This window comes from Dermatophagoides farinae, chromosome 6 (genome assembly GCF_024713945.1).
Source record: "Dermatophagoides farinae isolate YC_2012a chromosome 6, ASM2471394v1, whole genome shotgun sequence".
NCBI lineage: Eukaryota > Metazoa > Arthropoda > Arachnida > Sarcoptiformes > Pyroglyphidae > Dermatophagoides > Dermatophagoides farinae.
This window is the reverse complement of record NC_134682.1, coordinates 13,466-37,182: the sequence shown is the minus strand read 5'-3', so window position 1 is coordinate 37,182 and position 23,717 is coordinate 13,466. Positions and strand designations below refer to the sequence as shown.

The window sequence follows — 23,717 nt, the reverse complement described above, 5'->3', positions numbered from 1 at the left end:
ATTTGATTGGGTCAACCATTGGTGTATTGTATGTGTGTGTGTGTGTGTGTGTGTGTGTGTGTGGATACAAGGGATGTTGGAACCTAGCAACCAATTTCTTGTCACGCTGGTAAAATGGCTGCATAGCCAAGTGTTGAGTAAATGCATTGATGCTAAATGGTTATGATATCTAATCATAAATTAAAAGCGAGAGAGAGAGAGAGGGAGTGTGTGCGTGTTTTGTTGTTTATTCAAACGCTTCGATACGGAGAAGCAATCCGATGTAATCGAATAATGATGTCATGTGTTATACAGGTTGGTCAATATCATCAATTAGTTGGAGATGAGCTTTCCAATCGACCAGTAGTAGTGCTCGTGCATCATCAACAAGCAATCCATATGAATTCAATGGTCGACTGTTTATTGATTAACAAACGAAAATGGAACCGAAACCCATATGGACGAAACTGTGGTCAATCAGACACTTGCTCGTTTGTTGGCTCACGCCGTTCGTCTGGTCGCCGTTGTTGGCTGTCGCTGGGCGGCAAAAAGAAGCCCGGTGCGGCTACGTGGTGGCCGTGATGATCACCTACTGGTTTACCGAGGTCATTCCGATGGCCATCACGTCATTAATACCGGTGGTCCTGTTTCCCGTGTTGCAGATCATGTCGACCGACAAAGTGGCCAAGTCGTATTTCAACGTAATGATGTTGTGTGTGTGTGTCTGTGTCTGTGTTGAATTAATGGAATGTTTGATCGTTATTAGGGCACAATAATGGTCTTTTTGGGCAGTTTGATTGCTGCGACGGCCGTTTCCAAGTCGAATCTGCACGAGAGAATTGCGCTCAAAGTGATCATGTTGACTGGAACATCGCCCAGGAGGTTAATGCTGGGATTCATCGTGACCACGGCATTCTTGTCCATGTGGATAAGCAATCTGGCCACGGTGGCCATGATGTTGCCGATCGCAAACGCTGCACTCGACCAACTTGAACGCCGTCAATCGGTCTCGGTGGCGACCAACGATACAGGTATGTGGTTTTACAGTTATTTTCATCATCATATACAGTATATAAAGGTAAATGATTCATTTGATGATGGCCACAACAACAGTATTCGTCACGATCGGTGCTGGTGACCATGTTCGATCCAATTCGATCACAAAAACAAGCACGTAGGTATCTCTTGTCTATATTCACTAAGGTTACCATTGATTAGTTGTTGTCCAGTGTTGCAGAATCACGAAAGAACGAATCGAAACCGTTGCACAAAGGCATTCTGTTGGCCATCTGTTATTCGGCCAACATTGGTGGTACCGGAACCTTGACTGGCACATCAACCAATCTGGTTCTCAATGGATTCCTGAAAGAGTGGGTGAAATTTAATTGTGCCAATGTGATAATGATGATGATCCTCCACAGTGACCCGATCTCCTTTTCCGATTGGTTCTTTTTCAACTTCCCGACACTGGTTTTGTTGGTGCTGGCCACATGGTTATTTCTCACCTGCTTCTTTGTCCACAACAGCAGCAGCAGCAGTTCTAAATTGTAAGTTGTTCCATGAGTGAATGTTTTATTCATGTGGTTTATTATTATCGGCAAAAGAGGGTCGAAAATGGAAGCCAAACGCAACGAGAAACAAGTGTTGGAAGCATTGCGTCAGCAATACGATCATCTGGGCTGCATCCGATTCAACGAGATGGCCGTGTTGATTCTGTTTGGTATGTTGCTTTCGCTCTGGTTTTTTCGTGCCCCCGACTTTATGCACGGCTGGTCGACAATGTTCAGCGACCGAAACAAGTAAATAATGATTGATTGATTGATTGATGTGTGTGTCAATTTATTCATGTTTCATTCATTCATTATAGTAGCTACATCAAGGATGCAGTGCCCACCATATTTGTCGTGTTGCTCTTCTTCGTGATACCTGCCGACCCGAGAAATTTGGCCCAGTCCCCAATGTTGCTTGATTGGAAAACGACACGCGAACAGGTATCGTGGTCAGTCATGCTGTTGCTGGGTGGCGGTTTCGCCATGGCCAAAGGATGCGAGCAATCTGGTCTGTCGGCCGTATTGGGCGACAGTTTGTACATGTTGCATCAACTATCTCCGTTTGCAATCACATTGATCATGTGTTCAGTGAGTATGACGCTCACTGAGCTAGTGTCAAATACTGCCGCAATCAACATCATGCTTCCTGTCATCCATCAAATGGTGAGCGACGATTGTTGTTGTAATTGTTTTGGATGAATCTAATGTGATTTAGCTTAGTCACATTCAATGAAAACGGACCTGAATCCATTGTCGGTGATGTTACCGGTAACGGTTAGTTGTTCGTACGCGTTCATGTTGCCGTTTGCTTCTGGAACGAACGCCATCATATTCGAGGCAGGCAAAATGAAGACCAAGGACATGGTGAGTTTGTTTGCCGTTTGTTTGTTTGTTTGATTGATTGATTTGATGTCATTGCTGTTGTGATTGGGTTCAGTTGATACCAGGATTCTTTCTGAAGATAATCTGCGTGTTGATACTGCTGGCCATCAATAGCGTCTGGGCACCGGTCATTTTCCAGCTGGGTGATGGTGGTGGTGGTGACAACCCGATCATGTTCAGCAGCAGCAGCAGCAACCAGACAGCAGCAGTGTGAAATTGAGCAAAGGATCTTTTGAAAATGATTGAAAAACGAATTAAATTAATTAAAAATTTGATTAAAATTTATTTCATTTCATTCCATGAATGTGAATCACAATAAATAAAACGTCATCAAACAATCATCAATGTAATAAATCATTCAGATCGAATGGCCAAGTACAACACTGCAGCATAATAATGATAATTTTTAAGGAAGACAGTAGTTAGTGGTGGTGGTGAGATAGAGAGACGATTAAACGGAATAAAATAGAATAGAATGGTGTGCGGGGACGGGGCGGGAATCCACAATAAGACAAGGAATGTGTTGAATACTGGGGCCTATGACATGGACTGCCCTGGTTGCTGGTGTTGTTGGATGCGAGAGGAAGGCGCCGGTGTTGATGACGGGCTTATCTCGTCGTTGGTCGGGCTGTCGTCGTCGTCGTGCTGGGAGCCCATGGAATTGTCGTCGCCTGTACCACCACTCATGGAACCACGTTTGTTTGAAATGTAATTACGCGAGCTGGCAGTCGACCGCCTTACAGGTGAAAATAAATGATGGTCATTATATCAAATATATATCATTGCGATTGAATAGCAATGACTTACCTGAGTTTGTTTTTGAGAAGTTCAATCTCTTTCGACAACGATTCGTTGGCCTCGACCGTGTCCTCTAGTTCTCGTTGTGCTTTGCGACGGCTGGTCTTTTCACGCGAACATTCCTCCTCCAATTCGTCCAGTTGATTCTTGAGCGATTTGGTGCGCGCGTTGCTCTTTTCCAATTTGAGGTTGGTCTGTTCGGCCAGTCGCTTTTCATCTTCCATCTGCGCTTGAATGTCCTTGATACGTTTTTCCATCTTGCGAATCATCTTGTTGGCAGCTTGTTTCTCCTTGGTTTCGTTGTCCAGCTGTTCTTCGAGCTGGATGATTTTGCTTTCCATCTGGCTAATCAGCTGTTTGTTCTTGGTGCGTTGGGTGGATTCCAGCTCCTGGAGCTTGTTTCGTAGCTCTTTGCTGAGTCGTTCGGCGGCTGTACGAGCCGTTTCGTTCTTTTGGCTGAGCGAACGTTCGTTGTTCAGTTCGATGGCCATCTGATCGAGTTGCGTTTGCATCTTTTTGATGCGGTCGACGAGCACTTCGGCATTGCTTTGTTCTTCTTCGAGCCGATCTTGCAGCTGGTTGATTTGTGCTTCGAATCGTTTGCGTTCATCCTGGATCTGGCTTCGAAGCGGCGTCAGGTTGTTGATTTCATCGAGATACTCATCACGTTCACTTTCGAAAGCACGACGTAATCGTTCCGAAACGGCCAAATCTTCTTGTGCCTGAATCAGTTCGGCTTCGGACATTTTGAGCCGTTTCTCGTATTCTTTGTTTTGTGTGCTTAGCTCGTCGGCCACCGCTTTGTATTCTTCGCTCTCGCGTTGATTATCTTTGGACTGAGCCTGCAAACGTTTGTACTGTTTGATGGCGTCCTCTTTCATCTTGTTGCCAATCTCCAGTTGTTGTTCGAGGTCATGTAATTCGTTTTCGAGCTTTTTACGAGCCATAGTGGCCGTCGACTTTTGTTTGCGTTCTTCTTCGAGCTCGGCTTCGAGGTCGCGTATCTTTTTGTTGAGACCACGGCGTTTTTCTTCCGCCTGTTCCTCTTTGTCTTTAAGCTCACGTTCAAATTGCGATTTCATTGCCTGGGCGTTCACCTCACCACGAAGCTTTGCGTCTTCAAGAACCATCAGTTCGTCTTCAAGCTCTTCAATGTGGGCTTTCTGTTCGGCAACCACATTCTCGAGACTACGTTTGGCTTTTTCTAGCTCGTGAAAATTCTTGTAGGCCGACGATTGGTTGTTGATCAACTCGTCCAGTTCGGTTTGAAGCAGTTTTTTGGCTCGTTCATTTTCCACGTACAGATTGTCGCGGTCTTCGAGTTGCCGTTGCAACGACAAGATCTTGGTCTCCTTTTCGCGGGACTCGCGTTCAGCCTGGTCACGTTCGTTGGCGATTTTGGCCGACAACTCTTTCTCTTCCTGGATCATGGCATCGAATTTTTTCTGTTTCTTTTCCAATTCACACACCTTGGACCGTTGGTTCTCCAGTTCGATATTCAGATCGTCCACTTCGGATTGTAGCTTCTTCTTGGATCGTTCCAATTTGTCGATGGTGGCCACTGCTTCTTTGAGATGATGGCCAACAATTTCAAACTCTTTGACGGCTTTTTTGCGATTCTCCTCGGACAGAACGAGCAACTCGGCGTCCTCTTCACTCTTTTTCTTGGCGTCGGCAAACGTGGCCGTAAGCTGTGTCAATTTGGCTTCCAGCGATTTTTTGCCCTTTTCCTCTTCCTCGAGCTGTTCGATGACGGCGTCTCGTTCGCCTTCGACTTGGCGCAGTTTTGAATTCAACGACAATTTCTGTTTCGTTTCCTCCTGCAGCAGTTCCTGAAGCTCGGCCAATTGCACGTTCAACGTGTTGCTGTTTTTGATGGCTTGGCTGGCACGACGGTCGGCTTCCTCGAGCTGGGACAGCGCCACTTCCAGTTCCTGTTGCAATTTGGTAAACTTTTCGGCCAGTTCGCCTTTCTGCGATTCAATCTCGTTGAGACGTGTTGTCAGTTCGGAAACCTGCGATTCGACCTGTTTGCGTCGTCGTTCGCTTTCCTGTTTGGCCTGATTGATGTTGGCAATTTCCTGAGTCATCTCGGCGTTTTCGGCTTCGAGGTTGGTTTTTGTTTTTTCGAGCGTCGTTTTTGTTTTACGCAGATTGTCGATGCTTTCGTTCAGTTCTTCGATCGTTTTGATGTACTTTTGGCGAAGATCCTGAATCTGGCTTTCGTGTTGTTGCGATTCTTCTTCCAGACTACGTCTGAGCCGTTCAAGTTCGTGTTCACGCTTCTGCGTCAGATCCTGTTGAGCGGCCGTCACGTCCAACGAATCCATCAGTTCGTTTTTAAGTGCTTCGAGCTCCTCATTCAAGTCACGTTTTTGTTTTTCCGCCTTTGCTCGTGCCTGTCGTTCTGTTTCGAGATCTTCTTGGATTTCGGCCAACGTCGATTCCAGTTCTCGAAGTTGTTTTTGTATTTGGCTACGAGATGCTGATTCTTGATCACACCGAGACAATGCCTGACTGAGGTCGGCCTCTTTTTTGCCAATCTGTGTCTGCACATCTTCAAGTTGGCTGTTTTTCTCGCTCAACTGTTCCTTTGTGTCGCCGAGTTCGGCTTCCAGACGGCGTCGGACACGTTCCAATTCGTATTTATGCTTTAATTAGTTTAACAGAATAGATAGAATGATGATAAATTGGTTAATAATAATAATAATAAAGAATAAAGATAAAATAAAGATTTTAACCACATGGCAACACGCCAGACGACACACTCACCTCTTGTTCTTTTTTGAGCTTGTCCTCTAGTTCGGTGATTGAGCTTTCGTATTTCAGCTTGAGCTTGGCAAGATGTTTCGACTTTTCTTCTTCTTCGCCCACCGTTTTCATCAATTCTGCCAGTCGATCATCGAGCAGTTTCTTTTCTTTGGCCAGTTTACCGTGCGAATCCTCCGATATGGCTGCTTCTTCTTGCAGTTTTTTCACCTTTGTTTCTAGGGCCAGTTTTTCAATCTGCAGTTTTTGTCGCGACGATTCTTCCTCTTCCAGTTGTTCTTCCAGGTCCTGGATGAGCGATTGCAGTTTCTTTTTGTCGTTGCTCAGCGCCTGGAACTGTTCTTCTTCCTCGTCGATTCTGGTTTCCAGTTCGATGATGATTTCTTCCAGTTCCTGTTTTCTGACCGTCAATCGTACTCGAGCTTCTTCGGCTTCGTTGCACAGTTCGGTTTCTGCTTGCAAAGCGGCAGACAAATCGTTCTTTTCGGTGACCAATTGTTGATACTTTTTGTCCAATTCGACCAGTTCCTGTTGTGATTTGTTCAATTTGTCTTTCACCTGGCGAATCTCGTCTTCCTTTTCGAGCAACTTGTCCTCGTGTTTGGTCACTTCGAGCAGCGGTTTCACTTTGGTGTAGAGACGCCACCATGCCCAGTTACGAAGTTTAAGATATGCAGCACAATTACGTTGGATGACGCGAATCGCATTCAACTGTTGTAGTCGTTTGTGGTAGTTACGACGAGCGATAAGGCCACGACACCAGGCCTGGAAATTGACGACCAAGTCGGATATTTTCATGTCACGTTCTTCTTCGAGTTGAGCGAGCACACCGGCACGGAAGAATATCTTGGACTGGCCGATTCGATAGAGATTTGGATCCAAGTCCAAAGCGACAATCATTTTTTCGCAGGCAAGCTTGCCGTCCATGAAGCCTTTTGGAATGGCGTTCGGCGTGAGCAGTTCGTATCTGTTGTGTTCAGTGTGAATTTGATTTGATTAATTTAATTTGATTTCATTATTGTGCATCACATCATTACACTGACCGTTGTTTGAATTCCTGGAACTGGATCCGGTTCGGAAAGCCTTGTCGACAGATTCGGATGCCTTCCAGCACGCCGTTGCAACGAAGTTGATCGAGCACAAGTGGAGCATCGATTTTGCCTGCCTTTTTCTCGTGGTTCGGAATAATGCATCGGACAAAGTTGGGGTTTGTGTTACGCAACGTGGTCATCAGTTTGGCCAGTTGGTCTTTGTACAACTGGGACACTGTTCTGAACATGCCTTTACGAGTACGTGCTCCAAATTGAGTGTCGCCGCTCAAGGTGGCCACGCCAATGCCAACGATTTCGGCTACGTTAATCAATGAATCGATGAATTGAAAAAGTAGTTTTATCAATCATTACACAAGGGAAGCAAAAACACTTACCGTCTTTCCAGATTTGGATGACAAACGGATCGGATGATTGTTGCAGCAATTGGACGACGTTTTCGTTCAACGGGTCCATGTTTTTCATGAGCCATTGTGATGCTAGATAGTCGACCTGTGAGAAATGTTGACAGTCAGAAAATCGAAATCATATAGATATAGATAGATATAGAGAGACACACATACCTTTCCGGCGTAATGTTTGATGCTGAAATCAGCGTTGGCGCGAAAATCCGTCTGAACAAACTTGGGATGGCTGTTGTGTGAGGTAATGAGTTTGTCGACAAACGTTTTGTCGGTGGCTTTCGGGAACCAACATTCCTCGTCCAACAATGCCAGTATGCCCATGGGCTATAAATGAATTTGGTTAGTGAGCAAAATGAAATGAATGATTTGTTTACCTTTTCGATCAAATCGATGGTGGGTTGGAGGTCGAGGCCAAAGTCGATAAATTTCCACTCAATGCCTTCCCGTTGGTATTCTTCTTGTTCGAGCACAAACATGGTGTGGTTGAAAAGCTGTTGCAGTTTTTCGTTCGTGTAGTTGATGCACAATTGTTCGAAAGAGTTGAGCTCGAAAATTTCAAAGCCGGCAATGTCGAGAATGCCGATAAACGAGGCACCTTGTCGTTTCGTGCGGTCCAGAGAGCGATTGATTCGGTGGACAAGCCACTTGAACATTCGTTCGTAGCAAGCTTTGGCTATGGCTTCGACCGACGATTCTACTTGTTCTTTAGTCTGAGCTTTGGTCACGTAATCGCGGCCCACTTTGAGCCGTGGTCGCAAGAATGCCTTGATCATTTCGGAAACGTTGAGGCCAAGCAGATGGCTCACCTTTTGGGCGACCGTGTTGTCCGGAAGAGTGGCCTGGTCAGAGTTGCGTTCTTGTTTGAACTTCATGTTGCCAAACAGCATGACAGCCGAAACGACGCGAAAAATGGCACTTAGTTCTTCGGCATTGAGGCCCATGATCTGCATGGCCTGTACGGTGTTTTTGAATTCGATTGCTTCGTCGACACCGGGCACCGGTACAGCTCCATGCGTTAGGAATGCATAGTTTTTGACGTCTTCAAGCAGGAATTCCTCTGTCGATCATCATCAGAATGATTAGTTTGAAATGGTTGCGAAAAACAAACTACTTACGTCTTTGTTCTGGTAACGTTCCATTAAGCAATTGGTAAAAGATGTGAAAACTGCGTTCGTCCACCGCTTGGCGGATGGTTCGTGACTTTTCCAGCAAATCTGTGTGAGTGAGTGTGTTGGTTATGAATTGAATGATGATTTGTTTTTGAATTCATTGTATACGTACAGGTTTCAATGTTGGCACCGGCTATGAATCCTGATGCATCAAAGTTGATGCGAATGAATTTACCCTATATATAATAATATAAAATAGAGTGAGTGAATGAGAATGAATCAAGTGTGGATTGTTGCTCGACAACACTTACGAATCGAGATGAATTGTCGTTTTTGACTGTTTTGGCATTGCCGAACGCTTCTAGAATCGGGTTGGCTTGCAGTAGTTGTTGTTCCAGTTCGCCAGTATGCAGTGATAAAGATCCACTACGCGGTTTTGACGAGGCCACATAGGCCAGATATTGAATCACCTTTTTTGTGTTTTCCGTTTTTCCAGCGCCACTTTCACCGGTGCACAGAATAGATTGGTCCTCGCGATCTGTGAACGAAAATTTTAGACACAACCATGATGGAATGAAAATGGGAAATACCTTGTAACATGCTACGATATGCACCATCGGTGACGGCAAATATGTGCGGTGGAACTTCATGGCGTTTTTTGCCTTTGTAGTGTTCAATGATTTTATCCGTGTAGATTGGCAGCTTCTTGTACGGATTGACCACCACGCAGAATAAGCCCGAATATGTCTGTGTGATTGCGAAAATGACAAATGACAAAACAAAAACACACCAGTTATAATATTCAGTAAAAACCAAAACCAGCGCCCATCAATGAGAGATTGCAACCGTTGTTGTTGTTGTTGTTGCTGTTGTTGATATATTCAACGTTGGCAACAATTCAACAACAACGATAACGAAAAAACGAAAAAACGACAAAACAATGCATGCATGTATGTATGCAAGATATTCGAGCTATGCAGTGAATGACAATTAGACTTACGTAAATGAGACTGGAATAGTAACGGTCTTTGAGGTTGTGCAAAACTGATGCTTCGTTCAGACAGGTCAATTCGGCCATGTCCTCCACCTTGTTGAAACGCGGTGGATTCATCTTTTGGACGTCATCCTTGTTGACGACGCATTTCTTGTTTGACTCGACCATTTCGACCTCGTATTCGTCGCCTCGTTCCAGTTTGATGCTTGCGGCGACAAAACCAAGAGTTTCGTGCGGCACCCACACTAATCGTTTGGCCGCCCATTCTGCAGTCTTGGTTGGATCGGAAACGACCGTGCGATCGACTGCCAGGTACTTGAAATCGGATTCCATGGGAGGTTGGTTATTGTTGTTGTTGTTGTTGTTGTACGTTTCAGTACGAGCTGGTGACATGGTGCTGTTGACCACAGTAGTAAGTATCGAAAGTGAATCGAATGACAGCAGATTGTCAATTCGATTCGAGTTTGATTCAAATTGATTTGACTTGACTTGATTTGATTTTATTTGGTTTGGTGTGATGGGATGAAATACTGAAAGAGAGCAATCGATGGATTATAAAGGATGTGATTTGGGATTGTCTAGTAGCGGATTGGGTGAAATATGGAAATTGGTGTTTGATGATGATGATGATGATGATGACAAGCACGCAAAGATGGATCAATTATTGATCATGGAGAGAGAGAATGGCAACGTTTGTAATTACGCGATAACAACACAGAAATGAAATGAAATAAATATATAATAAATATACAACGACTGAATGTGATGAATGTGATTGTTGGATTGTTGTTGCAGAAACAACAACAGAAACAGAAAAAGCTGTAGCAGAAGTAAAGGAGGGCTGGGTGCAACGTTATCGGCTTTTGGTATGCCAAAAAGCGTGCACACTTGGTATGATGTGTTGGTTTTCTGTTGTACTAGCTGCATGAAAACAAGTCGTGGCGATTGCATTCGGACAACTGTGGCTGCTCACAAGTGGATCCTTTGTTTGAATCCAGTCAGTGTCATACACACAAAATGTAGCAGTTTTTTTGGTCCATTCATAAATGTTGTTGAACTATGTTGATCTATTCATCATCACCATCATTTAATCATTTAATTTAATTTAATTCGATTTAATTCAATAATTCAATTATTCAATTAGTCATTGGTTAGTTTACACTCCAATGTCACCGAGTTGTATGTGAGTGTTGGTTGTGTGTGTGTGTAAGTGTGTCTGTGTGCGAAATAGCAGTGTTGTTGGGACTACAGATAGTGTGTGACATTGGTATAAGAATATTCCGTGTGTTGAAATATGATACAAGAATTGCCAATGTACGTTATACAGACAACGAGATGAGCGAATTGTAGTTTTCCAGGTTGCGTTTCAGGATGTCGACACAGGGGCCAAGTAGTCGCTCGAAGCAATCGCGGTCCAGTTTCAAACATTTCAACGGGCCCTGTGCTTTGACCGTTGCCGCACGAGGTCGGTTAAAGATGAGAGCGATTTCGCCAAAGTAATCTGATCGGCCCAGTCTTCCCACTTCCTCCTCTGGAGCGTCAGGCGATCGCCGTTGCAACACGACGGCCGTTCCCTCTTCAATGATGTAGAATTCATCACCGGTTTCGCCTTGTTTGGTGATAATGTCGCCGTCGGCAAATTCCACTGGTGTCAAAGCGTCGGCCACGGTCAACCTTTCGTAGTAATCGAGGCTCTCTGTGTGTGTGTGAGTGATTGTTGTTGATTGAAACATATACACATACAGATATAATGATGAACTTACCCAGAATTTTGACCTTGGAAAGGAATTCTTCATACATTTTGCGTTTTTTGATAAATTGACCCATCAGAATGCGTCTGTACGTGTCGCGATCAATGGCCCACAGTTTCACGTCGGTTTTGGCCTGGATTGTGGCAGCACGGGGTGTTCCATAGATAAGGGCTAGTTCGCCAAAACTGCCGCCTTCCGATACGGTGGTCACCAACTGATCGTTGACGTACACCTGGTATTAAATAGATTGTGAATTGAATTGAAAGAGCTGTTATGCAAAAATGATTACCTCGACGGTGCCTTCGTCAATGATGTAAAAGTTGTCGCCTTCATCACCTTGTCGCATGATGTATTCGCCCGCTTTATGATGCACCGGGAACATTGCATTGAACACATCGGTTCGCTGGTTGCCGTCCAAGTGCTGGAAGAGCACGTTTTTTTCCACCGTCTTTGACAAGGAAGCCATTGTTTTATCGTCTTTTGGCACGACCTATCCATTATTGAGACATTTGCTGATTAATGAGACAATTGCTGAGAGAATTGGCTCACCTTTTTCACATAATTGGTCGCATCCTCTTCGCTGTAGGTTTCGGCGGAAACGCCGCCACGACGAGTTCGCGTAGTTATCGTTGGCAACGGAGATAGATCCTCATCTCGTTCAGTGTCGGGCGACATTGGCGCTCTTTGATGTTGCAAGTTGATTTGATTTTCCTGTATATTCGATGATGAATGAATGAATGAATGAATGATTAGAGAGGAAAATTAATTAGGGCCAAAATAGAATGGAAAATCAAAATGAGCAATTAGCGTTGAACGAGAGCCAACTTGAATGCTACCATACCATACGCGTGTTTTTCTAATGCAATACAATTAGATTGTTGTTGTTGATGGTCAATGGTTGGCCATAAAACTACAATATGTGTGTCATATCACATCATATCATTATCATGTGCAACTTGATATGGGTCATAAACAAGTCCTAATTGTATGTGTGTATAACAAATACCAACTGACAATATCAATAAAACTCACTCGTTCGAGGGAGGCAAAATACTCCTTCAAGAATGTGATCGGATTCTCGGGCCGACTAACGCAAAGCTGGACGATGCAATCCTTGAGTATTTGCTGGATGTTGTGTCGCTGCACGTAGGCTTCGCATTCACGCAACGATTGTTGTTCGTCAGCCTCACCGCCGTTGTTGTTGCTCGTGGCCATCGCGTCTCAAAGTGTCCAACACACTTACACACACACACTCGCACAGACACACCCACCAATGGAATTTAGTTTCACAAAAATTCTTCTGGAAACATGCACCAAGATTCACCGAGATTCACGTTCAAGTCGAGTGTCGATTGTGATTAACAGTGTAGCGATTAAAAGTGGCCAACACATTTAAAGTTCCATGACCAGCACACACACACACACGCACATAGATAAACCAGAATTTGATGAAAAGATGGAGTGATACAGTGGTAAAAAGATGTATGTGGATATATGGGGATTGATGAATGAATACAGATAAACAAACAAACAAACTGGGAGACAGCGATCAAAAGTCAAACAGAGGTCTTTTGTCGTCAATGCTTGTGTTGTGGTGAGCACTGCATATAAACACATCACAACACAACACAACACAACACTGTATCAAACTCATTGGTGATGTTGTGTGTGTGTGATGTACCACTACGAACCACTACTATTTAAGAGATTTACGTCATCACACACAGTGTGCTACGTCGTTATTATATTGGATATATTGAAATGCTATCACACACACATTCCTGTAGGCGACTGACATATATCCAGGCGATCCATTCGTCATGGTCACCAATGTGTCGTAGATTGTGGCCTTGGCTTGTGCTTTGTGTTTGAAATTTGAAATGAAATCAAAATGATTAAATCATTCTATCCGGCAATTGATGAGCCATTGATCAATGATGGAGAACAAGATACAAGACACAAGTGTGTGGAATATAAACAAATGATGAATAGCTTCAAGCAACATTGCTTTTTCCAACAACAACTCATCAAGGTAAATTCAAATTTGCCACCACTAACAAAAAAGTGAAGCGTTCAAACGACAACTACCTGTTGCAGCTATTTTGAATCAATTTTCTTTTCTATATAGTTTAATGAATGAACAAAGAATGGATAAAATTTTATTCAATCAACATGGATATATTAGTTTTGAAGACTAATGTGCATTCTGCCGCAAAGCAAGTCGCCACCATGTCCGTTTTCCAATCGCACTGTGGCCGTTACGTTAGCCTGTGGGAAGTGTAATAATAATAAAGATAAATAAATCATTTATTTATCATCATAATTGACTGTCTGGATAAACTCACCGTTGGTACATCGTCGCCGAGATTAAAGTCAAGGTGGTAATTGTAGGTCTGGCCTTTGGTCAGTGGACAGGAAAGACCGTGGCCTTGGCAAGCGTCAGTTCCGTCGATGCCTGGCCAACCAAGTTCAATGCCGCCCAGGTTGCAGATGAACCGGGTGTTGATCTTGTTGCCGGTGTTTTCGTTGGCCACAAAGCTGATTCGCAGTTGGTTTTTGCTATGTTTGTGGATAACACACGATTTCTGGTTCGGGTTGCCGCCGGTCACAAAGAAGGATTTGATTTCATTATGACCACAGTCTTTGTACTGGACGTTGGTTTCGTCGGCCTGCACTGCCGCCGCCAAGCAGAACAATGCCATGCAAACAATGAGGAATCGGTTCATGGTTGTATGCGTTTTGCGTTTGTTGTGTATAACCAAAGTGATTATGGAGCAGCCAACATTGCATCGTTTATATATTGAGAATCCATCAAGTGGTCTGTTTACTGGTGCTTAGCTTAAATTGGTTATTGATGATTGATGATTGCCACTTAAGTGAAATTGGTAACCGCTCAAGGTCAGCCATCTCAACAACTTGGATCAGATTCCTGGTACATCGAGAAATCGGATCAAATGATAATGATGATGATTGGTTTTGAAATCAAAATTAACCAACAAATTTACGACAACACTTGAAATTGCATTATTAAATTGTGTAGGGATATATCATCATAACAGCCTAACCCCCATTGTCGTTGAAATTCATGAGTTTTTTCATTCTTTCGAATCCAATATGGAGATTATCATCATGATTGTTTCATGGTTCAATTTGGATAGGATGCTTTGTTGATCAGAAAAGCATGGCTGTGTGAAATGAATGAACATTTAAATAAAAATGAAAGTTTGGTTTGTTTTCTTACTTGGTTTTGTGAGAAAAAAAAGATGATACAAATACAAATATCTTGTTGAATCAAGATGATTCAACATGATTCAACATGCCAAAAATTGAGCAAATGGATGTAAACAAAACAATTTTTACAAAACTTTATGAAAGATCGATAGATGGCATTAGTGGCAAGAATGGTGCGTATTTTATGAATGAACCTCTTCTGAGTTGTTTCTCGATGATGAGAAAAGGATGTGCTCACATTGAATGTGAGTAAATTATGACTCATTCGTGTGTGATGGTTTGATCCACAGTGAAAAGCACGTGTTTTTTTGTCTATTTGCCGAATTCATTTTGATATATAATATATATTGTGTGTGATATTATTTCCTGTGATAATGAAATTTTTTAATTTTTGTTTTGTTCATCTCATAACATATCATCATCTTATCATTGTCTGAACAACGAGATTAAAGAAACAAAAGAAACATAAAAGTGCTAAGTCATTTACAATACAAATACAAACAATGTATAAGATTCTCCACAATTGTTAAATTAAAAATTGAGCCAAAGGTATGAATCCTTGAGGTCAATAGAGCTGGATACCCGCAGGTGTGGCGGCTCTATTGCTTGGTATCCAGCCAAAAGTATCGAATAGTTAGGTTTGTACTGAAAATAAGTACGATGGCCGGCTCAGCTTCGCCGCATTAAATGCCAAGTTAATACACAGTGCAAGTACACAGTGCAAGCACTTGGCGAGTGTAAAACTCGCAGTTACCGACAAATCGTTAAGCGACATAGAATAGTAGATTACTAATGTTAAGAAAACCACGTTGTAATTTCTAAAATTCTAAAATTTAATATTATCGTTCAGCGAGTGAAATCAACTCGTAAATAAACCTTTTGTTACTTTTGACATTGTGAATTTGTGAATTTATGAATTTATGTTTTCGTTTATTCGTCTTTCGTTTTTCAATTTGTAATATCAATTGTATCGCGACACAATATGTCCATGTTATTATCTTAATTTTACATTTTCAATTACTTACTTATTTATTAATACGGAAGTGTCCGTATTATATTTTATATACTTATTTATCAATATTATTACGACATTATTAAATTATGATATTATTAAAAAAAATACAATTAAAAATCACTGTGATGAACATATGATGATGATGATTAACAGTGCACAATAATTAATAAAATAAAAACAACAACAACAACAATGATAAAAAAATTCCTATAAGATTCGAATACAACAACAACAGCAACAATATATAATAATAATGATGATAAAAAAGTAAAATAAAACCCCTAACACGACTAATATCAATAATTACACAAACATTGGCTGATGTAATGTGTGATGATGATGTTAGTAACTTTTTTTAAAACTCTTCTATAATCATTTGAACGTAAAAATTTTAAATCCGGTCAAAAATTTAAACTCTCAAATTCAATGGCATTCGCTTTAAGCAATCAACAAAGAGCGGAAGTGGCTGCCAGATATAAAGTCTGGAACTCTGTGATAAAAGTTCAACGTTGGTGGCGACAAAAATACAATCGTAACCAGACAATTAGCCCAATTACAATCAAAAATTGCCATAAAAAATTGATGACAACTGGCTCAATTTTGGAGCAATGTAAAGTTGAAGTATCAGAAATGAAGCGATCTATTTTTATTCGTTGAAGATTTGACCATTCAGAAATCGAATCATTCCATTCATGAGAAGAATCACTATCGATGGGAGCATCCCATTCATTAGAAACAATACGAGAAAACAACAAACAGTAAATTGTTACTGTTGATCTATCATTGTTTATAATTGATTAATTGCTTGTTTGTTTGTAATCATGTAAATTGTAAATTGTACGATTTTCGTTGTTGTTAATTTTTAAACCCATCTTGTAGCAATTATTTGAACTATCTGTTTGAATCGACGAAAAAAACCGCGCTTTAACCGCTACATAATCCCGCCCACTATTCATTTGCCATTCATAAATTCAATAATTCAATAATAATTTGATTTTTATTCGATATAAAAAAACAAAGTTAGAAATAAAATTATAATTTATAATGATTTTCTTTAGTTTTAAATCCGATGGAAAATAATCTATTCTTTATTACCATTCGGATATTGCATGTCTATTTTCATTTTATTGCTTTCATCTGATCCTAAATAATTTCACCAATTATCGTTTTTCGGTTGCTGTTGTTCCATCATTGATTCATTCTCAATAATTTGGCAATCATCATCATTGTCATCATTGTCATCGTGATTATTGTGATCTTGTAATGAGGCTTTAATTGCCACTTCAATTTGTTCATTTTCTTCATAAGGACTTGACTGTTTAAAAAAAATCTAACATTAGCGATGAGAATCTTCTTTATGCACTGTAAATTACTTTTTGATAATTTTTATACGAAATACTGAGATTATTTACCACAACCGACAACGATGATGTTTGTGATATTTCTGTTGGTGATGGATTTTTATTTAAGAATTTATCAGAATCTATTTCATGCCAAAAGATGATTTTTTCAACTATGATTATGAAATAAACACGAAGTTAAAGAGATTGAAAGTTTTTTGGTTTTTGAATATAATTACCTGCATGATAATCACCTATTTTTGAATTGGCGAATTGATCATCCAATTATTTTTGAATTGAAAAATAAAAGAATTATTATGAGATAATTCCTTAAGTTCTTTTTTGATATTTTTATTTGTTGATTCGGCATATTGCCACAGATTATGTTGATCAACTATGAAGATAATTAAATTAAAAATTATTATTTACCACATCATTTATAAAGCCAAATTACTTTTATGATCATTTTTCCAAGTATCACCAATAGCAAATATCAACCCATCATTCGTTTCAAAGTTTTTCGCCTATATTTATAATAGATTTTGGTTTAATATTTATCGATAAAATTGTAATCAATTCAATTACTTCTAAAAACGTTCCAATTTCATTCAGAATTTCTCTGACAATTTTTTTATGTGTGGGAAATGGATGATCGGTGACTGGAATTGATCCATCCTTTGCTAAAATAAAAAGAAAGATATATTGAATATATCAAACTTATACATTTCATTTAACAAAACATTATTTGGATCGAATCGACTTTTTTTGTCTACAATACAATTATCGAAAAAATTTACACAATTAGTTTGAATTACGTATTTTAGTAGTAACTTACTGATTTTGAATTTGTTTTTAAACGATTAGCCCGTTCCAGATCTTGTTTCAGTTTCATTAAATGAAACTCGGGCAAATCGCTTTGGGAAATTAATATCATGTGATTATTGATTCGTTCCCAAAAATCAATATCAAGACAATACTATAATTCAAAATACAATATTTCAATACAACAATTAATTTTTTTTTTCAATATTGCAACACACCTCAAAACAAATTGTTTCATTTTTCTCGGCAATTCCCCGCATTCTTTTAATTAGCCGAGAATAAGCGGCGATTATTTGCGCTCTTGGCTTCTTGCAAATAATCTGCTCGCTTATTTTGGTCAACTTTTCGCGAATGTATCGCTTGTCATTATTTGCCAGTTTGTCCATTTTTCCAAAAACTTAAAAAAAATTCAATACGAAAGGAATAAAACATTGAACATGTCAATAGCAAAAGAATTACAACTTACAATTATGTTTCAAATTATTTATTAATAATAATATTGAAATTTAAATTAATTAATTTGATGAATTGGATGAATTGATTAATAAAAATGCAAAATGAAAAATACAATGATTAATCAAAAATCAATTTAACAAGCTGATACAATAAAATTTATTTTCAACGTATAAATTTCATTGTATGAAAAAATGAAAAAAATCGAATTTTTTAACAATGATTTTGACTTAGAAAATTTTATTGAAAATGATTTTGACTTAGAAAATTTTTTGAAAATGATTTTGACTTAGAAAATTTTATTGAAAATGATTTTGACTTAGAAAATTTTATTGAAAATGATTTTGACTTAGAAAATTTTTTGAAAATGATTTGGACTTAGAAAATTTTTTGAAAATGATTTTGACTTAGAAAATTTTTTTAATTTTTCAACCGATGTCTTTATTTAAATTCAAAAAGTTGATTTTTGTCCTGTTCATAAAATCAATGACTATTCATAAAGTGATACAGTCGAAATTTGGTTTACACATTCCAAGTTCATAATTGTAACTTTATAAGTATAATTCATTACGTGCGTGGATGCTGAGCGCCGCTGGCATTTCTTCTTTACTTTAGCGCTGTACCACTGCTTTAAATTTTCTGTGGTATGATTTGCGTGAGTGTATTATTAAAGGTATAGGGGTTTTATTAAAATTAAAAAAAAAACAAAAACAAACAGTAGATTGGTGTTCGATAATTAGATTTGATTTCTACTGCTACTTAAACAATTGGCGTTTACGCCTTTCTCAGTTTAGTTTTGAATTGCTTTAATCTCGCCCGTTTATTATTACTGCATTAAAATACAACTAAACGTAATTGGAGCTTCAGGGGATCAATCAATCCTAAAGGATCGAAAATACGGCCAATTATCGATAATAGAATACGCTTAGCTAAGACAGGCCCAATAGTCCAGAACTATCAGGAGACGCTTCATCATAAATCGACGCATTAGAATAGATTTTGTGGATCTCGAAACCAGAAGAATTAATTGCTGTTCGTTCAGCATCAACAATACATTGACGCAAGTCACCAATATCGTTGGAACCAATGAGCAGGTCATCCATATAAGTGACACCAGTGAGCATTTTTCGAAAAGAATTATTACCAATAGACTGAACCATTTTATCCACAACTTGAGGAAGAATTGCTGGCGAAGAGATGACACCAAAAGGAAGAACTGTCATCTCGTATTTCTTGATCTGATTATCCTTTTCTTTCCACAACAAACGAAGATATTTACGATGTTCGGGATGAATCGAAATTTGTAGAAAAGCCTTTCTCAGATCAGCGGTGCAAAGATATTTGTATAATCTTATTCTAATTAAATGAGGAAGAACATCCAAACCAATAACGGAACCTTTCCAGTGCACACTATTGAGCGAAGCTTCTCGGCCATAAGAAGCGTTAAATACGATACGAACAGGAGTGGTTGTAGATTCGGAACGGAAAACAGTGGCCGTACATCATTGTCATCATCGGAAAGCAACGTTAAAATAGTTCGGGATTTTTTCAATCAACATCCAACCAAGTAAGTCCGTGAAGCAGCCAGAGAAACCAGGTTATCCCGTCACATCATTCATAAAGTGTTGAAAAATACACTGAATTATCGGCCATGGAAGCCACATTTTGTTCAGCAATTTTTTCCGGAAGATTGTGATCGCCGAATGGAATTTTCTGAAATTATGCTAGGTTAGATTGCATTGAATTGGTTGAATTGAGTTAAATTTGATTATTATGCTAGGTTGGAAGGAAGAAAATCAAAATCTATTCGACAACATTCTTTGGTCAGATGAATCCATATTTCCATTTGAACCATTTACTCGTCCATTCGAAGCTGTCAGTAATGATTTCTTTAGTCCCTTACGATACAGAAACGGGAAAAAGTTTTATGGTTTATTGGTCACTTGTCTTGTTTCGCGTATGATCAAAATCGAAGTAGTCAATTCTTTAAACGCGAATGCAGCATTGGTCGCTTTGAACAACGTCTTTTTCCAATCAGTTGGAAAAAGAAACGCCGGCACAAAAGAAGGCAAAAGTTTTTGTATTTTTTGATTTGTTGATAATACTACCTTGAATTAAACAACAGTTTTTTCATTCTGTAGCGTTATCTATGAACGCTCGTCACGTTGTGTCCTTGAGTCAGCCATTTCCTGGCTCAGAACATATTTAAGGCTGGGTTTTTCTAATCACACTAAGCCTGTGATTTTTGTCATATCTCGTGTATGTTTTTATTCGTGTGAATTATATTAACTTTTGATTTTTGGTGGTCATTGCCGCCTTTCAATAAAGATAATTAAAAAAAATATTAATATTGTGTAGCAGTCAACTGGCTGCGCATGCTCCTGCCTATTTCCACCCTCTCCCATTTAGACCGAATGTTCCGAGTCGACACACACACACACATACACCGACAATCAAAAGGACAAGAGCACGTGAACATCATCACCGAGTTTGATATCAATAAATTTGATTTCTTACAATTGTCTTCACGACAATTGAAAATAAACTTTGTTTTTTTGTGTGTTTTGAACCATTGCTATCTTTAACTCGTGTCCTTCATCCTCTAGGCCAGTGATTCCCAACCGGTGGTTCGCGAACCCCTGGGGGTTCGTGGGATATGCAAAAGGTAACTTTGTATGTACTAGAATTTTGTAAAGAAAAAACCCCCGGGGGTACGCGAAGAAAAAAAGGTTGGGAAACACTGCTCTAGGCTACAACACATGGTGGTAGGGGGAAAAAATTCTTCAAAAAATAATTTTATTGTTTCAATGTTTCAATATTCTAATCATCGATTTTTATGGAAACAAGAAGTATGACTTCTACGGGCACTAATACTGTTTCAACGTCCAATCAACATAGTACGTGTTAAAAATATTGTTAAATAACGATATCTATGAATTATTATATTGGCATTGTATGATTTTGCCTTGCTTAAAATACACGTGTTTCAAACTTTGATTTGGTGTTAAAATTTATAATTAATTTTAATGATTTATTAATTAACAGAAATTTTATTTATTCACTTCTAACAAAGTCGAAACATAACAATAATAATCGGAAATGTTAACAACAAATAAATAAACAATGAAAAACTCAGAGATCGTCCATGATCTCCTCCAGGTCAACAGGGAACTCCCTATTGGCCCTGAAATCAATCAGGACACTCTGACATGTCCTTCGCAAAACCTCAGTTTGGATGTAGGCCTGCAGCCTTATGATTTATTAATAAAAACCATTTTTTCTAAACGTAATTTTGTTATCGTTCATCCTCTGCAGCATAATTCGGATAAGAATCGTCATATATGAATGATTCCACAACGAAATTCAAAAGTCGCGCGCAAGCTTCTCACACTATTGGCTCGTTGAATCCTTTCGTACAAAGATACACATAAGCACTCGCTCAACGGTTTTTTCAAAAAGACACAAAGACATTCGAGACACATGGTGACACATTCGATGTTCACGCCGTTCGAGTCACATACACACAAGACACAATTGATTTTTTCATAATTTCTTTTGTTTATTAAAATTCATTTTCTTTTTCAACATCGAGTTCATTCCAATCAAAATTTACTGTGCATCCTCAACAGTACGTGGAACGACCGAATAGATACGATGAGTCGGAGTCTATTGAAACGTTTATGGAAGAATTCGAAAGAGTGCAAGAGAATTCAAGGGCGTACCTGTATAACAGAAAAAAAATTAGAATATCACCGAATTGCCCAGAATGCGATTCTAAACAAAATTACAACCATATCATCACATGTCCCATGTTCGAAGATATTATGAACAATTTCGAAATTAATAGTAATGATCACTTGATTTCCGCAATTGAAAAATTAATAAATAAAAATAAATTTTCCGATTTCTATTACCTCATCCACCAACGTTTAAGGGAAATGAATGTTGTAAAAAATTTATTCACAACAGATTAAAATGAAGAACGAATTAAAGATAACTTTTATTTTTTATTTTTTATTAATGTTTTTTTTTTTAGAACATTTGATCATCACAGTAAATTGAATATTAATGAAAAAGTCACACAAAAAGAAGAAAAAAAACAGAAAAAACAACACTCACGTGTTTTTTTACAATTTTCATTTTGTTCAAAAGTGCAGTTACATTTTTGTAACATGAATAAATGCTTAAAATTTATCGTTTAAAGCTCTTTTCTCAGTCTTTCATCTTTTATTTACATGTTTATCAATATTGTAAGATTTTTTATTTTTGTTTTTTTTCTTGTATTTATATTTTCATTATTTTTTTAATAATTTTAAATAAAATCAGGAGTCATGCTCCTTTAAAATTTAAAAAAAACCACACATTACACAACACCACCACTACTACTAATGTCACACACACAAAGGACACGACATGTATATAAATCATGACACGAAACACAGGACACACTTGTTGTTTAACCTTTTATTAGTTGACTAATAAAGTTCACCTTCTCAACCGTTGTGCCAACGTTTCTGTACCTTTTTTTTGATACATTGTATCGTTTTTTATGTATCTTTTTCATTCGTTACAGTATCAATTGTTTTGTAACATTTTTTGATACATTTTTATTTGGATACTTTTACTTGATACAGTGTTTTATTAATTTGAGAAATGGGTGCCAGGGAATTGTTATGATTTCGTAAAATCATAACAATACCGAAAATGGAAATCGAAATGATCGATTAAACATCCGATCATCAAAGGATGTGGTGAACACATCAAAATCGAATTTTAATTGTAGAAATTATATGAATATTTTTAAAATATAATTTTATTTTTTATTAAATCAAAATTGAATTATAATCACATCATAAAAAACAATCATCAGAATCACCAAACATAAACACCAATCACCACACACATATATAAAACTCGAAACCACACCACCTCGGTCGCCATTCATATAAGACGTTACTTGGCATTAATAAATGTAAAACATCCTGTCATGACTGTAACAAATGACACAAATTACCAAAATGGTAATGTGGCATTTGAACATCCGATGTAAAACAAAACAAATTGTAATTCTGAAATTACTATATAAACGAATCTAAAAAGAATAATAAATTACAATTATTGTTGGTGAATTTGAGTGAGAACGTTTAATCTATGATATTTATTTGTTATATGGGTACAGTATCTGTTGAAAATATTTGTAGCCATTTTTTAATTTTTGGTATTTTGATACTTTGTATCAATTTAAATTGTAGCTAAAAAGTATCAGTTGTAATGTATCTTTATATTTGCTAAAGTATCTTTTTTTTTGCTACAGTATTTTTTTAAATCAATTGTAGCGTTTTTGTAGCATTTTTAATTGCTACAGTATCATTTTTGTATCAATTTTATTCTGTACTGTATTACTGTATCAATTTTTTTTGCTACAGTATCAAAATTTTGATCCATTTCAAATTGCTACTGTATCAAATTTTTTTTTTTGCTACATTTCAAATTGCTACAGTATCAATTTTTTTGCTACATTTTAAATTGCTACAGTATCAATTTTTTTTGCTACATTTTAAATTGCTACAG

The 23,717-nt window shown here is 38.5% G+C and overlaps 6 protein-coding genes across 12 annotated transcripts; 1 reads left to right on the top strand and 5 right to left on the bottom strand.

The window, feature by feature from the left end:
• The first annotated feature begins 108 nt into the window (after positions 1-108).
• Positions 109-2,706, top strand: LOC124493974 (Na(+)/citrate cotransporter). Of its 4 annotated transcripts, none has more exons than XR_012832276.1 (9): positions 109-680; positions 746-1,010; positions 1,093-1,153; positions 1,209-1,349; positions 1,401-1,526; positions 1,584-1,778; positions 1,847-2,192; positions 2,245-2,393; positions 2,467-2,498. XR_012832276.1 is itself a non-coding variant. In XM_075731761.1 (9 exons), the coding sequence occupies exons 1-9, from the start codon at positions 420-422 to the stop codon at positions 2,623-2,625; spliced, it is 1,695 nt and encodes a 564-aa protein (XP_075587876.1). In that variant the 5' UTR covers positions 109-419; the 3' UTR covers positions 2,626-2,706. The 4 variants fall into 4 exon arrangements, 3 of the variants coding, with proteins under 3 accessions (XP_075587876.1, XP_046913060.2, XP_046913062.2); XM_075731761.1 differs by having other exon boundaries at positions 1,850-2,192; positions 2,250-2,393; positions 2,467-2,706; XM_047057104.2 differs by having other exon boundaries at positions 2,250-2,393; positions 2,467-2,706.
• Positions 2,671-10,342, bottom strand: zip (myosin heavy chain 10). The gene is made up of 12 exons (XM_047057100.2): positions 9,541-10,342; positions 9,131-9,287; positions 8,852-9,078; positions 8,713-8,776; positions 8,547-8,645; positions 7,806-8,488; positions 7,591-7,755; positions 7,405-7,519; positions 7,022-7,328; positions 5,982-6,945; positions 3,219-5,860; positions 2,671-3,147 (listed from the first exon to the last, which is right to left on the bottom strand). The coding sequence occupies exons 1-12, from the start codon at positions 9,925-9,927 to the stop codon at positions 2,949-2,951; spliced, it is 6,009 nt and encodes a 2,002-aa protein (XP_046913056.2). The 5' UTR covers positions 9,928-10,342; the 3' UTR covers positions 2,671-2,948.
• A 278-nt stretch (positions 10,343-10,620) lies between these two features.
• Pka-R1 (protein kinase, cAMP-dependent, regulatory subunit type 1) lies at positions 10,621-12,921 on the bottom strand. Of its 2 annotated transcripts, XM_047057112.2 has the most exons (5): positions 12,318-12,921; positions 11,835-11,996; positions 11,575-11,775; positions 11,298-11,517; positions 10,621-11,230 (listed from the first exon to the last, which is right to left on the bottom strand). In XM_047057112.2, exons 1-5 carry the CDS (start codon positions 12,498-12,500, stop codon positions 10,854-10,856), a joined length of 1,143 nt encoding a protein of 380 aa, XP_046913068.1. In that variant the 5' UTR covers positions 12,501-12,921; the 3' UTR covers positions 10,621-10,853. The 2 variants fall into 2 exon arrangements, with proteins under 2 accessions (XP_046913068.1, XP_075587877.1); XM_075731762.1 differs by lacking the exon at positions 12,318-12,921 and having other exon boundaries at positions 11,835-11,965.
• Positions 12,922-13,396: 475 nt separating this feature from the next.
• Positions 13,397-14,089, bottom strand: LOC124493986 (mite group 2 allergen Der f 2). Its single transcript, XM_047057120.2, has 2 exons — positions 13,631-14,089; positions 13,397-13,553 (listed from the first exon to the last, which is right to left on the bottom strand). Exons 1-2 carry the CDS (start codon positions 14,009-14,011, stop codon positions 13,467-13,469), a joined length of 468 nt encoding a protein of 155 aa, XP_046913076.1. The 5' UTR covers positions 14,012-14,089; the 3' UTR covers positions 13,397-13,466.
• A 1,546-nt stretch (positions 14,090-15,635) lies between these two features.
• On the bottom strand, positions 15,636-19,645 carry LOC124493543 (uncharacterized; the record flags this gene model as incomplete). Its single annotated transcript, XM_047056635.2, has 2 exons — positions 15,636-16,236; positions 19,077-19,645. Coding segments are annotated over 2 exons (771 nt in total), but the record flags the coding sequence as incomplete, so codon positions are not given.
• On the bottom strand, positions 16,510-18,297 carry LOC142597582 (uncharacterized). Of its 3 annotated transcripts, none has more exons than XR_012832278.1 (7): positions 18,160-18,297; positions 17,912-18,090; positions 17,707-17,847; positions 17,457-17,640; positions 17,326-17,395; positions 17,111-17,265; positions 16,510-17,044 (listed from the first exon to the last, which is right to left on the bottom strand). XR_012832278.1 is itself a non-coding variant. In XM_075731765.1 (7 exons), the coding sequence occupies exons 1-3, from the start codon at positions 18,077-18,079 to the stop codon at positions 17,602-17,604; spliced, it is 348 nt and encodes a 115-aa protein (XP_075587880.1). In that variant the 5' UTR covers positions 18,080-18,281; the 3' UTR covers positions 16,510-16,846; positions 16,905-17,044; positions 17,111-17,265; positions 17,326-17,395; positions 17,457-17,601. The 3 variants fall into 3 exon arrangements, 2 of the variants coding, with proteins under 2 accessions (XP_075587880.1, XP_075587879.1); XM_075731765.1 differs by having other exon boundaries at positions 16,510-16,846; positions 16,905-17,044; positions 17,912-18,281; XM_075731764.1 differs by having other exon boundaries at positions 17,912-18,281.
• Positions 19,646-23,717: the final 4,072 nt, after the last annotated feature.

Coding starts and splice junctions, on each gene's coding strand:
- LOC124493974 (XM_047057104.2), top strand. CDS start 420: ATGGAACCGAAACCCATATGGACGAAACTGTGGTCAATCAGACACTTG. Junction 681..745: donor TGGCCAAGTCGTATTTCAAC/GTAATGATGTTG, acceptor GATCGTTATTAG/GGCACAATAATGGTCTTTTT. Junction 1,350..1,400: donor CTCAATGGATTCCTGAAAGA/GTGGGTGAAATT, acceptor GATCCTCCACAG/TGACCCGATCTCCTTTTCCG.
- zip (XM_047057100.2), bottom strand. CDS start 9,927: ATGTCACCAGCTCGTACTGAAACGTACAACAACAACAACAACAACAAT. Junction 8,777..8,851: donor ACGACAATTCATCTCGATTC/GTAAGTGTTGTC, acceptor TATTATATATAG/GGTAAATTCATTCGCATCAA. Junction 8,646..8,712: donor CGGTGCCAACATTGAAACCT/GTACGTATACAA, acceptor TCACTCACACAG/ATTTGCTGGAAAAGTCACGA.
- Pka-R1 (XM_047057112.2), bottom strand. CDS start 12,500: ATGGCCACGAGCAACAACAACGGCGGTGAGGCTGACGAACAACAATCG. Junction 11,776..11,834: donor CGACCAATTATGTGAAAAAG/GTGAGCCAATTC, acceptor AATAATGGATAG/GTCGTGCCAAAAGACGATAA. Junction 11,231..11,297: donor TTCCAAGGTCAAAATTCTGG/GTAAGTTCATCA, acceptor ACACACACACAG/AGAGCCTCGATTACTACGAA.
- LOC142597582 (XM_075731764.1), bottom strand. CDS start 18,079: ATGGACAAACTGGCAAATAATGACAAGCGATACATTCGCGAAAAGTTG. Junction 17,848..17,911: donor ATGAAACAATTTGTTTTGAG/GTGTGTTGCAAT, acceptor TTTGAATTATAG/TATTGTCTTGATATTGATTT. Junction 17,641..17,706: donor TAAAAACAAATTCAAAATCA/GTAAGTTACTAC, acceptor ATTGTATTGTAG/ACAAAAAAAGTCGATTCGAT.
- LOC124493986 (XM_047057120.2), bottom strand. CDS start 14,011: ATGAACCGATTCCTCATTGTTTGCATGGCATTGTTCTGCTTGGCGGCG. Junction 13,554..13,630: donor TCGGCGACGATGTACCAACG/GTGAGTTTATCC, acceptor CACTTCCCACAG/GCTAACGTAACGGCCACAGT.